The sequence below is a fragment of the Cariama cristata genome, unplaced genomic scaffold, assembly GCF_000690535.1.
Source record: "Cariama cristata isolate BGI_N322 unplaced genomic scaffold, ASM69053v1 scaffold523, whole genome shotgun sequence".
NCBI classification, from domain to species: domain Eukaryota; kingdom Metazoa; phylum Chordata; class Aves; order Cariamiformes; family Cariamidae; genus Cariama; species Cariama cristata.
In genome coordinates, this window is record NW_009608712.1 from 61,405 (window position 1) to 75,752 (window position 14,348).

Below are 14,348 nucleotides of genomic sequence, written 5' to 3' on the forward strand. Positions count from 1 at the left end.
CTTTATTTTAATTCAGCAGCAGAATATTTGCCGGAGGAGATGGAACAGCCAGTTTCAGTCCACAAAAATGCCAATGATTTATTTATTGCTATCATTTAGGGAAAGGGCAGCAGTTGCTGGTTCTGAATATTTAACATCGCAGGGAAAGTACAAGCCACTCTGAAGCCCGCATGTTCCAGCGAAGCACTGCAAACCAGCATGCCCCCCTGGCCCCCGAAATTCAGAGGTGGGAGAACTGTGAAGGTATGCCCTGGCATACTCTTACAGGGACTGAGACTTCTTCTTCGAAGCTCAGGTTGTGTGGTTGCGAGCAGCCTGCTGAAGAGACCCTTGCTCCTCTCTGGGCAGTGGCCTGCTATGAAAGCCCAGGTAAGGAGGTGAGGTGCATCTGCAACTCTGAAGGCATTACCTGCATAGCATTCATCTCAGGAAAAATTGCAATTCGTTTTACTTCACACATCATTTATAATAATTCCCAAGAGAGCAGCAGGTGGGAGAGATTAACATCAGTGTTTTTGCCGACCCAAAGCCAGCTACAGCGAAATGTCTTTTGAAACACTGAAGGACTGTTCTTAGCTCGCTTCCCCCCCTTCTTTTGTTTTCCAAGGGGCTCAAGCAATGACCCTCAGTCTCTCTAGCTACTAACTGACCCAACCCGCCAGATGTTTCTTGAAAAAGCCTGCAGAAGCAGCCAGGCCATAGCCACACATGGGCAGAAGGGAAAACAGGAGAAGACAATTTCCCATGCTTCTCATGTGTCACACTCACTGTAGAGCCCCTCTCCTTCAACACGTCACCGACCGCGGTGGGATTTCTCTGCTGTTGTTGGCTATGGAGGAAACATGCCTGACTGCAGATGGGATCGAGTGCCAGGAGATGGCCAGCACCTGCCTCTGAGTCTCCCCAAGGAGCCATCCGAGGGAGAAGCTCTTAGAGAAGCTTGTGCCTTCTTGTGATCATCGCCATCTGTGAAACACCCTCAGCAGACAAAAGGGACCATCACCACTCTCCAGGTGTATGGAAGAAAAAAAATTAGTGGTTTGGTTTTTTTTTTAAGGAGAGCATTTCAAATCTCATAGCCAATTTGCAAACAGATATTCCAGCTGCATTGTTTTAAATCAGTATTTAGTGGCACACACAGTGGGTCTAAGGGGCACTGAATTCAACAGCAAGATCAGTACACAACTTAGGACCATCCTGATACTTTCTTTTCTGAAAATCTCTTTTTGAATGCTTAAGGAAATAGCAGCTAAAAAGGTGAATGCTCCGATGACTGGCTATGGTTATATCCATCCTGGAGCCAGACCACCTGGCAAGCCCCTCACTACCCATCATGATACAAGAGTGAGACTTAACCATGCTCACAGTGACCACCCACTAGCTGTCATCCCCAATTTAATGCAGCATGAGGCTACCCAGGCCCCAGCTCAGCGGAGGTGGTGACTTTTTCTTCTGAAGCTTTCGTTGTCTGGGTGCTGAAAGTTGTTTCCCCAGAAGCTGAAGGGAGCTCTGAAACTGCAAGCTCCCCAGGGCTCGCTTGCGACCACAGTGTAAGAGTTAAATCACTATTGCTGGTATTGAAACCTGGGTGCTCCGGTCCCTTAGTGGAATACTTTACCTTTTACCAGGCATAGGGAACTCCTTAATACCAGGCAATTAGGCAGACAACGACAGAAATCCATTTGCATAGCATGCTCAGACTAAAGGTTTCTATGAGTCACCCTGGGTGCACTTTCCAGGAGAAAGTGTTGTTTCCAGTGTTGCTGGAGGGCAACAATAAATTGATTAGCCTCTTTAAAATTTCTCATAAAATTGTATTAACAAAACAGTAAATACGTTACACAGAGACCGTAACCACAGGATGTTTACATAATGCCCACTGTGGACGAGTACTAAATACCATAAAAGACCTGAGACCCCCCCGAAAAGTTCACAAGTTCCGGCTCTCACAAGGCAGCTAAAGCACCATTGTTGTTCCTCCTCCTCCTTCCTCCTCCTCCTCCTCCTCCTTTTCCTCTTCCTGCTCACATTTCAGCTTCGGCATTGTGAACTTTGCTGGTGGTTATTGCAATTCCTATCGCTAGGCTTCCGTTGTCAGAAAAGAGCTGAGCCAGGGAAGTGTTCAGCACAAGGCAATCCCCGTCCGAAATGACAGAGTCAACACACTCCAGTACCGACCTGGGGGTCGCCTCCCACTTAAGGCGCCTCTGGTTCCTGTTGAGCTCAAGTCGGTATGTGAAGTTGTCGGCTTGGGTTGGCGTGCCAATCAGCATCATGGTGGCGAAGAACTGGGGGTGGCCTTCATACTTCTCCTGCTTCCTAAGGACCAGCAAAAACTGGTGGCCAAGGCAAGAATGCATGATGATCCAGTCCGTGGGTGCAGGCAGGTGCATGTCCGTGGCCAGGAAGACAATCTCTGCCCCCTGAAGGATGTTGATGCGGTGGGTCTGTCTCAGATGGGACACCACCACCTCCAGGTGCCCTTCCCATGGGCAGGAGAAGAGCGGACACGTGCAGGGAACCAGCTGGGGGTCATGCACTGCTTCATGGTGATGGCAGGGAGGAAGGATGCCTTGCTCTGCGGATGTCTGTGCAGCTGCACAGCGGGTCGGTGCATACTACGAGAAAAGAGAAATCACATGTGACAGTGGGTGAACTAGGAACCGGTGCAGATATGAAAGGAGTAGACCCCACAGACATCGGTCACCTAATACCCCACCTAAACCAGCACTGGTGGGAACGCCAGGAACTCAGCACTCCGGAGATCAGGCACAATCCAGACCTGGATCTGCATAGCAAAAGGTGCTGGCACTTGCCTCGTTCTCCAGGGGAAGAAAGAAACCGTCTGAGCCATGATAAGTCCCTTCAAATGAAAGTGATGTATGTGTTTAAAGAGCGATTTCATTAGTTCAGGGGGAAAAATCTGATTAAAAAGAAAAAAAGTGCAACAAAGCAAGGACAGCATGGGGCATTTTATATAGTTAAGGCTCTTGTAGCTCAGAACAAGGAAATGAAATATGTATGGCTTTATTATTCTTTAATGAAACACACTGGCAAATACAGGCATTTCTCCTGAAACAATATGCTTTATAACACCCATAATTTGTGAAATAGAAGTCAGTTTTTATTGTATACGATACCTTAATTTTTTTTGTTTTGTCAATGTATTTGTGCTTAATTGATGCGCTTACCTCCATAAATCTTAAAAGGCTCTCAAAGGTGGATGGATGCCAAATTTAGGACATTGTTATACTAAAGTAAATTTGGATTAAGGTAGAGCAGCTAGCTAAAGAGACAGCAGCTCTTGCAGAATGATTTCACGTGAGGGCTAGGAAGCAAACCGCTCTACCTCTGTCAAGCAGATGGTGTTGAAGAGAAATGAGTAAGTCTTACTCAACCAAAAGTGTGTCCACACGTAATGCTATTCAGGAAGAGTAACGGCTGTCCGCAATAACTCTGTGCATAGACAAACCCTAAGGCACAGGCATGCCGGTCATGATTCATCCTACCCAATTTTAAGCATTTACTTCAGCCACCTGAGACAGAAACCTGGTTACCCTGGCCTGTCTCTGCAGTCAATAGAGGGAGGTAGCCCTTCGCAGTGGCTGATTCAGATCTTAACTGGAGTAATCCACCTCCTAAAAGTGGCACCGGCTACCGACAGAGTGACTTAGGCTGAGATCCAATCCGTCTAGGTATACCTAAATTTTAGATGCTTGAACGTAGGAGGACATTGTCTCTCTCTGAACTCCTTTGGAGTATAGTATATACAAGGACTATAAGAATTAGGAGTATATACATATATACGTGCATTTTGCTTTAACATATGTTTTAGGAATATTCATGTAATTCCTTGAATACTGCCCCATGTCTGCTCATTTTAGAGTATGTACCCCAAATTACAGGAACAATAGTATGGTTTAACATCTAACAGTTGTTCTCCTCCATGCCACACCCAAGTCACAGCAGATTTGGGCTTTATTCAGCTGTTTTTGAGCAGAGATTTGTTTTAACCAGGGGCAAGCATAGTCCTGTATAATAGGTGCCAGATATGTTGCAAATGGTGCATTGTCTCATCTCTCTATGGACACTGTGATGGTTTTCATTACAGCCTTGACGTGAGAGTAAGCATTCTTACTGTAAGCAGGTTTTCCCACCAGAACTTGCACTTTTGCTTTCCAGGCTGTTTTGGAAGGCAATCTCTCAGGTCATTTGTCCTCACTCTCGGATGACCAGGGCTTCCTTGCCATTCAGGTTGACACAGTCCTGGATCTCCATGCTCATTTTGTCAGTAACTGCCAAGGGATGTGGCGGTCAGAGCGGGGTTGCGATTACCGCTGCTTTGAAATTCATGGTTCTTCCCAAGGCGCTGGGTGTCAAAAGGAGCTGTTTCTTCTTCCTCTGACATTTGATGTGACGAGTAATTGACTATTTAAGCCCTATTATTGAACCCTGCAGGTTTTCCTTTGGAGAATTATTACTTCGATAATACTGCTTTACTTTTCCCTTCCTCATATTTTATTTGTTTTGCTGTATAAAATTCAAGAATATAAACTTTCCAAGAAGATAAGGAATTGAGGACAGATAAATGACTATCATTGTCTGGGAAATAAAACAGGTCATTATAAACTAATCGAGGTTTGTGGCTTTAGCTGCCTGCTTATCGCGGTGGGATTTCTGGTTCACACTTAATTCTACATTAATTTTTGCATCCCATTAGAATGAAAGTTATGGTTAATTTAAACTCTTTTTGGTGAAGGAGGCTACTGCAATGGCAGATCATAAAAGCCTTTTAAAAAATCCCTGAAATGCTAATTGCCTCATTAAATGAATTCTAATCTCCCAATCTAATACAGTGGGTGTGAGCAATTACTTTCTCTCACCAAACTGTTAATGCAACATTAGTGATTATACTAATTAAAACTAATGAACTCATACTCACATGCTGATAAACCTCTCAACCACTCGACAAGTTCCAGCCTTCTATCAGTTTTATTTAACTCCTCTTTGGGAAGATGAATCTTAAATTAGGTTTTGAAATGTGAAGCTTTATAGACTGTGTATAATTCTTCTCCAAAGATTACCAGAGTCAGAGAAACCATTTCCACTGAGGGTGTAATTGAATTTAGAAATGCATTCTCCTAATTTGATAAGCATGGAGAGCAATGGTAGCTCATCCATCTAAACTGTATCCAAGGTAAGAAAATACAAGTATCTCCAAAAATCACTTTATGACAAGCACGTTTCTATGGCTCAGGAGCTGGAAAAATAAATTACAATGAGCAATTTATTCAATATATCTTTCTTCTTTCCATCATTTGTGATATTTGTGTGTGTGTGTGTGCAGATAATTGAGAATTCTTTTTCATATCTCACATTTTTGAAACATTTCCATGAATCATTTCTGCAAAGGATTTTTGGTCTGACTTTGCTCAGTTCAGGTTTATTGAAAATTCTGGAAATCCAGCACAAACCACATGATCTATTTTTATTCTCTGACTAGGTGAGAATCATCTTCAAAATCTGATTTCTGAATTATTCAACATTCCTTCTTCTAAATTCTAAATTTTGTAATATTCTGAAAGAGACATTTAAAATTTCCCTGTCTCTGTGATAAAAAGTCTCACAGAAAACTATTATTTTATCTTTACTTTTCAGGTATGAGTGTAACTGTTAGGGCGTCCATGCCCTTGTTGGTCTTTCATATGGCTGTGAATCAAACCTCTAAAATTGAAATGCAAAATGGGCATCAAATGGTCACTTTGAGTGCATTTAAATGCTTCAATAAATATTTATGAATGTTTTTTTTCCATGTTTAATCTGCTCCAGTATTTACTTTCTGTCATTTATTGCCCGATTACCTAATAAAATTAGGTTTATTATACTGTTGTGTCAGTCTAATATTATTCTCAATTGTCTTTTAGCCTGTTGGCCAATTTCAGTCAAATTTAATTGTGTGACAGAAGACTCAAATGCTTTAATTTTCAACCGGTTTTGTGAGAAGAGGCAGCAGGGTAGAGAAGTATGACCCTTTCACGTCTCCAGGGAGGAACAGCTTACCAAGTGGGCAATATTGCATTGTCAGACAGGAGAGAACCTGAACAACGGCAGTTTGATCCCAAATGTATTACAGACACCAGAGAGCCTATATGAGACAACGTCTTTATGAACAGGAGAAAAGGTTTCAGCCAGAGTGCTCCTCATTAGACGTGAGATAATCCCAACACGAGACACCAAACTGCAGGAAACCAGGCTCTGCTGCTCACAGAAAAATTTCTTTTTAATGATGTAGCTTATTACAGTGTAATTCTTTTTTAAGAACAAGTCATTTGGCAAAGAGCAGTTTATAAACACACAGTGTTTTTCTTATGGAAAAAAAAAAAAAAGGGTTATATTTGGACCTGGGACACAGGGCTTCTGGGTCCTGCCCCAGCCTTTCTACAGGCTTTCTGCTAAAAATGCAACAAACAGCTCTAGATGTGAGTCATCTGTTTTAACTTTGACATCCGAGGAGTAGGTGGCTAACCCTGAAGAACATCAGCTCCTTTTACAGCCCATGCAGAGCCCCAGAGTGCAATTCACTTCATCCAAAGAGAAGCCAAAGGAACATCCTCCTGGCCATCACTCCCTAGATGTAGCCAGGACCAAACCCATCCTCGAGGTAGACCCACAGAGATTTTACTGTTTTCTAGACAAGGAGCAGAAGGGGAACACTATTTCAGTCAGCAGACAGTTGTTCCTTGTTCCTCATGTGAACAGACTGCTCGTCTGTGGAGAGAGAAATGGATGTCTGTTCATGTGAGGGTGTAAATCCACGACTCCCTACCACCACTAAACTTCCAGTCACCAGTGATTTGATACAAAATCCAGGGGAAGGTCAAAGGGCAGATCCAAGAGGTAGAGATCTCCAAGGGGTAGAGGAGACACAAGAATATCTCTGAGTCTGCAGCTGCAAAGCTGAGGCGCCCACCCAAGGGAGAGGGCTTTGGTATTGCTCCTCACACTCTGAGGGACCTTTTGTATTTTAACTAGCAAAGGCTTGAGGTCACATATGGTAAAAATAGTGGAAACAGAGGCAGAAACCCACACTGCACCTCTGCTGGCTGAGCTCCCAGCCCCGTGGGGTGCAGGCACCGGCTACACCATGATCCCTCAGGCCCTGCTTCTCTGCTGCACATTGGCAATTTCAAAGAGGAGAGCAAAGGTGGCTGCTGCCTTGAGCTGCCAAATGCCTTGTGAATAAAGTCCTGAGTTGCAAATAGAGAATTTTCTCGCAGCAAACCCCTCAAGGTGAGGGAGGGTTGAATCCAATCCTCCCACCCCATGGGAGAGGACCCAGACCCTGATGATCTGGAGTAAAAAGAGAGCAAGTAGTACTACCTCATTGCAGAAGAATAAACGCTGCTCAGCTCTTCAGAGTGAAGGCTAAATGTCACCTTTCTGCACTTTCCAGTGTTCCCCAGTGTTATACTGGGAGACTGGATGCCTCATTCATACTTTCATTTACAGTAATGTACACAATGTGAAAAAAAATCATCCTTTTCCATGTCTGTGAGCAGTATCAGCCTGTGCCGAGAACAACTCAAGGAGCGAGGACAGGGACTCATTTGCTGCCCAGTCGATAAGGATTTCTGACAGCAAAGCAGGTGCTGCGAATGATCATCCTTTTCCAGACACTTCACACTTGTGCAACTGCATTTTATCCAGTGATTGCACACAACATTGCAAACACTCATTAATTCACCCATGGGTTGGGCTGTTTGCTCAGGGAAGTCAATGGTGTAGTTTGAAGGCCATCACGGTGGGGCTTTTGAGCAAGGTCAGGCAGGAAACAGAAGAGATGAAAATAAAGCCGTTGGACACGCCAGCCAGCCCAAACCATCAGACAGTGCTCACTCTTTACCCCGGCCCAGCTTCAGCACACCCTGCACACACATTGCAACCTAATCCTCCTCCTGAGAGGGAGCCCATATCTGCGCATTCCATAGATCCAGACTCTTTCCTCCTCAGCCGCAGCTTTCTTGGCTGGATTACAGGAGACTTGGTAGGAGCCGTGTACGTTCATGGCAGCTGTGACCTTTGGTGGGAGCCAGGGGTTGAGAGGGGCTGTGCTTGCACCCCCTGTTACAAACCCACCACCTGTGCTAACGCTGTCTCCCACTATGGCTGACCCCACTCTGAGATCCAGTTTCCTATTGTGTACAACTTTGTAAAACCTACGTTGTTTGGGATAACACCTGATCCAGGCTGACTTCAAAATGTATATTAAATTATATATACACTTACGTAAACACACATGCACATATTTATATATAGGCTCATAACACTTACAAATCTGTTTCAAATATTTCTGAGAATAATGCAGTGGGTAAAAACACAGTTCGGTCCAGGTTAAATGATTCTGATACCTTTTTTATTTAAAAAATTGTGGGACCCGGGGGGTATGAAAGCCCATGCATTTTGATGATGATCTCATTTTTGCTGTCCTCGTGAAAATAGTCCTAAATATGAGATTGCATATTTCTTTTTAAAACTGCCTCTGAGAAGAGTTCATTTTGTCATGTATTTTTTCTTCTATGAGGCTCATTGCTGTGGCTGTCTCTGTGCATCGCAGACATTTGTCAGTTGATACCTATGATGATGAGCTAAAGTACAGCGGCAGTATTATTTCCTAGTTTAGGGTCAAGGAATTGAGGCACGGGGAGATTAAAGATCCAAGTGTATTGACCATATTTTGTTGCCCAGCTTATATCACACAGCCTCTGATTTTTCATAGTAGAATTGCCTCCTAGAGCACTTGGTATTTTCAAAATTCAGCCTCCATTAACCTCAGATGCAGCTACAAGTGATTAAACCAGCCTCAAATCAGGTCTAAGACTTTAGGTTGAGCAGCTCAGAAGCAGAGATCGACTGACTAGAAGTCATCCATGAACAGCTGCTCCAGTATCATACAGGGCTTTCCAGGCAGAGGCTTGAGTGGAGTCCAGCTCTCCAGGACAAGACGATCTTCCTCCCAGCTGCAGGACCTCCTTGCTAACGTACCATCACTTATCTCCTCCACCACCGTACGTGTGACAAGGGACAATAAGGGATGCAGTCACCCTGTAGGTAGGTGAGCAACCTGGAAACGTGCCATGAGAACTTGGTGGATTTTTTGGCTTTGACCTAAAGAATTCTGCAGGCAAGGAGGGACCCAGGCCTGCAGCTGTGCGATGCTTTGAGTGCGGGCTCCAAGGCAACTTTCAGGGTTTCTTTTGAAACAAATCGGCATTTTCTTTGCTAGTGAAATGTGTCATTTATTCAATTTTCTTACTGTCTTCTTGGCTTCTCAGGATCTGATTGCTTCTGCTCATCTGTATGGAAACTGCCTCCAGTAATTTTCTAAATCTCAGCTTCTTTCTGCCTCATAAAAGCTTTGCCACCCACTAACATCCACCTCCGTGTTACTTACACCCACCACATAGGGACAGATGCTCAAAAGAACTATAAAGGTGACACGAAGAAAGAAGTGAGTCTTTTAATCCTGGTCTTCTTTTAATTTCTCTTCTGCTATTTTTTAGTATGCTAATGAGATTTTGTAAATCTCTCAGATGAAAGAAAAGAGAAGGAAAAAAACCCCAACCCTCAACCTATTTTGTCAAAAGCTGTACTTCCATATCTGAAATTAAGAACTCCAAGCCAGGGCTTATGTTGGGGATTTATTTAAAATTTTAATTACACAAAATCCTATTCATTATGAATGCATCAGTTGAATTTCTTAAGTACTGAATATTAGTTGCAGCTTTGGCAGTGGAAGGATTTGTTTTCCCTACTATCAAATGGCAGCGAGAGGACAACTTCAAGCTCATTTTGCTAATCTCACTTTGCAACATAATCAGGCGTGACTTGGTGACACAGCGCATGGGATGTGTTAATGGCTATCCTCATGCTAATTACACACCTCTGAGTGTGCAGAGAAAACGCTGCTTTAGTACATGTCCACACTGTACCACCACAATTCTCTGTATCAGAGGACCCTGAATTTTAGATGATGCCACATGTTTTTAAAGGTATTTTGGAAAAAAAGAAATTTGTTTTTGTGGTAGATGTTTCAAAAAACATGTTACAGCATTTTCAATGTATCCCAGGTGGAAAGAGAGACATTATTCTCCAATTAAAACCCCTTGCTTGCTTTTCAGAAATCAGTTATTTCAGCATAAACTGTTATGCAGACTTGAAGTGCAAGCATAAAAAATCAAGAAAATTAACATTCTTCAACATATTGAAAACAATGTGATTATAATGAAATATAAACAGGGTCCATACTAAAGCATTTAAGTCTCATAGATGCTTTCTGAGAGAGATCCAGGTGTAGTCACTGTTAGGGTGGAGTGAGGTCATGCTTTCCAGCTCTCCTGCTTTAAAACCAAGTTTGGTGGACTATTCGCAGCCCAGGTGGGAGGACACCGAAACTTCCCATGTTTCAGGCTGAAGGGAGATGCACTGCCTTGCTGACACTTGGCCAGAGCTGCAGACGCCTCATGAACACCCAGAAAAATGATCCCAGTTTACCCACTGTGTTTGCTGGATCTTATCTGAGACCACTTTACGTGCTTTCTTTGAGGAATAAAATACATTGAGTAGGTACAAGCAAAACCATGCACATGGGCAATTCCCATGGAGCATCTGGCACAGGTATTTGCTAACCAAAACAAACGAAAAGCATAGAGATGCAATGGATGAAATGGAAGCATTTGGACCTGAGGAGGTTTGGCTGGTTGGCAAGCTGATACACATCACCTGCTCTGGGGTAATTACCCTGTGCATGCTCCAAGGGCTTAACCAAGGATGAATCTTAGATTTAAGATCAGTAACAACAGAAAAAAGGCATCCCAGCTTTGAGTAAACACAGTATGAGACCATGACTGTGGGAACAAATAGGACTAGACATGCTCATACTGCCCAGAGTGTCCTTGCTCCGTGCAGGTTTATCCTGTCCCATGCTCACTACCCTCACCCACGTTACCTTTCTGCTCTCTGTTACTTGAGTTTGGGACTCCCTGACAGAAACAGTGGCTTTCTGGAAAATTTTAAGGGCTTTTAGAACAAAGAGGAACAATAGAAGAAGACAATAAACTTCTCCTGTTCTTCAAGGAGAAGCCTACGGGGCTGCTCTCACCAGTATCATTTAAGCTCTTTGCAGAGGCACGCCAGAGCAGATCTGAACTGAGGGTCTTTTGGTGGAACCACTGTCCCTGCTGTGACTGTGGAAGGAGCGGAGACAGACTCTGCCTCTGTCGTGAGGAGCTTCCCTGAAGTGCAGATGGCTACTGGGGATGAATCCAGATCCTGGATCCTGAGTTACAGCTCCAGCCAGCAATAGAGGTGGAAAGGGTGGGCAGCTGCAGGTCAGAAACATGGTTTTCCTCCTCTGCTGGTAGTTTAGAGATGATAATCTGACCATTTCCCTCTCTGATTCCATCCTGGGAGACCCTCAACCTCCTGGCAAACTTCCCAGCCTCAGAGAAGGGCTGGAGACATTACGGATTTGGAAGAAGCCAGGCTGGAGGGTGGGACGTGCCCTTGAGACCTGATTTGCAACTTGAATTCTCTTTGCTGCATTTTAGGACTGGGCACAATGCAGTGACAACAAACCGTAGTGCAGACTATTTGGTGTTGCATTGCAACTGCTGATGCACTGGGGCATGGAGACATTTACCCTCTTCTCTTTGGACTAGAAGAAGATTTTATACCTTTTTCTAAGCAAGGGTGATGCCTCAAAATGCCATCCCCTTTGACCACACAAGGCAAGTATCGAAAGCTAAGGCACATACTATCAGCTCTTGCTCGAGAAGGGCTGGGTGTAATCACTGTTTATCACCAGATTGCTCATGAGGCGATGCTGGTTGTGGGTCTGGGTGATGTAGTGAAAGGCCTGTATATGTAAAAAGAGATAATCCAAAATGCAGAATTATCTGAAGATTCACTTCATCCTTTATCCACTTTGTGTTTTGGATAAAGCCTGTTAACAAAGTGCAAAACCATTATAAGATTTAATTAAAAGCAAAGGGATAAAGTAGTTCCAAACTGCATCTGCTCTGTCTGATAAGGGGAGGCAGAGTTCACAAGAGCTCTATCTCTGACCTGTTGACTTTGTGTTTTACATTCACACTGAAAAAGAAATTAATATGGAAAAGAATTAAAAAAAAAAAAAAAAAGAAATGATTACCCACTCTGCTCATAAACTTACCAGTTCAGACTGGCTCTAATAACTCATCATCCAATATTCATTTACAAGTTACTACAGTAACAGCATGTCTCCAAGAGGAGCAGATTTGCTGGTGTCATCTGAGATAATTAGACTAAATCCACCCTGAGACAATCAAAATACTTCCCTTCCATCAGGCAACCTCCAGCTATCATAATTGTATGACATTTAAATCCACTAACTGCTCTTTCAGAAACGCACCCCAGGAGTGCCAAAGGATGGCACAAACATTACTGGTCTGTTGGAAGGAGAGAAGGGGTGAGGTGGCGGTTATTGAGCAAATACACCACAACCTCTCTTGATGGGACCAATGTCTCCCATCCCATCCACAAGCACCTCCTGGCCAAGGATTTGCTCTATGGTCTGTGTCACATTGCTCTTGCAACTGTCACAGGGTAATGTGCAATTAAACCTATGCCAGTCAGGTCACAGCTGACTTCAGACCCTGGGCTGGGGCCACATCGTGCCTACACCTCTATAGCGGTCACTGAGCAATGTATGAGCCATGAGACACTCCTCATTTTTGGTTAAGACCTTCTCCTGTGTCTGGGGAAATACCAGAGTGCCTTAAAATCACACTTGTCTCCCTCCTGCTTAGGCACCGCTGTACTGGCAGGTGATGGGCATCTCAAACCCGTTCACAATGCCCTGGTGTGGCGGAGGTCATGTTCAGGTTTCAGGAGCATTAGGAAGAGAAGAGGGGAAAATAAATTGTGCCAGGTTCAGAGTAACTCTCCTTTTCCCTGCACATCCCTGCCCCTTCTCCACTAGTGACCTGGCTCTGAGATTTCAGCTTGCCCTTGCTTTGGGTACCTGCAAGGTGAGTGCAGCGCTGAATGAAAAAAGTCTCCCTGTTACACGACAACCCAAAATTCATCATTATTCCACTGGCAGCTGAAAGTGTGTCACAAGTTTATGCAGTCAGACTTAAGAAAGGGGGAAAAATTGCAAAACTATCCAGAAAACCAATGCAAGCCATTAGCTCTGGGCATGAAGAGCAAGCTGCAAGTCTGGGGAAATTTTTTTCGTTTGTGTAATGTATGCTGATGCTTCATTGATATATTCTTTGCAGTAAGGAAAGGGACATTTCTGTGGGAACATTTGGCTTGCGTCACAAATACATCTTTTAATTCTGTGCAAATCATAGCCTGTTCTTTTTAATTCCTCCCCCTCAAATTCTCTAAGAATTGTTCTTCTAGTTTTCTTCACTTGAGGAGGATGCAGGTGGAAAGAAAGAACAAAAAGGGAGGCTAAGCTTAACCAGAGAAGACAATGTTCCATCTAGAGCAAGAAAATTATCTCTATTAATAGTGTGAAGGTTTAAAGAGTTTAGTTGAATTTAAAAAAGCCAACAACCTTCTAAGTTAACATTCATGCTTACAGAAAGGCACTGTATTGACAGCCTCCAAGTTTGCAGTGCTCTGCCTGCAGAAGGAACAGAGCACAGAGAACACCACCACTCTTTTTTTTTTTCCAACTTGTGCTGTCAAAATGCCTCGGATCTGAGACAAAACAGTCTCCCCTAGCCAGGAGAGGCTGAGTCAGTCTGCACACTGACCCTCCTGCGGCACTGCCCTTTTGTGGAGGAAATCCCTTGGCATTCCCTTACCTGCTGGCACCTCCTGTGTCACTTGCAAGAGGGAGCATAGAATCCACAGAATCACAGAATGGCTGGGGTTGGAAGGGACCTTTGAAGATCATCTAGTCCAATTGCCCTGCCACGGACAGGGACAACTCCCACCAGACCAGGTTGCTCAAAGCCCCATCCAACCTGGCCTTGAACACTTCCAGGGATGGGGCATCCACAGCTTCTCTGGGCAACCTGTTCCAGCGCCTCACTGCCCTCATCATAAATAATTTCTTCCTTATGTCCAATATAAACCCACCCTCTTTCAGTTCAAAACTGTTGTCCCTTGTCCTGTCACTACAAGCCCTGCTAAAAAGTCACTCTCTATCTATCAGCCCCCTTTAAGTACTAGAAGGCTGCAATCAGGTCTCTGCGGAGCCTTCTGTTCTCCAGGCTGAACAACCCCAACTCTCTCATCCTGTTCTTGCAGGAGAGGTGCTCCAGCCTTCTGATCATCTTTGTGGCCTCCTCTGG

General features: G+C 44.0%; 1 protein-coding gene across 1 annotated transcript in view; it reads right to left on the reverse strand.

Moving 5' to 3' along the window:
- Nucleotides 1-1,800: 1,800 nt before the first annotated feature.
- Nucleotides 1,801-14,348, reverse strand: part of SIAH3 (siah E3 ubiquitin protein ligase family member 3) — a 47,400-nt gene continuing 34,852 nt past the window's right edge. Inside the window, exon 2 of the mRNA XM_009697224.1 lies at nucleotides 1,801-2,618. Coding sequence (XP_009695526.1) covers nucleotides 2,025-2,618 — 594 coding nt within the window. The 3' untranslated portion in view covers nucleotides 1,801-2,024. The remainder of the gene's footprint in view (nucleotides 2,619-14,348) is intronic.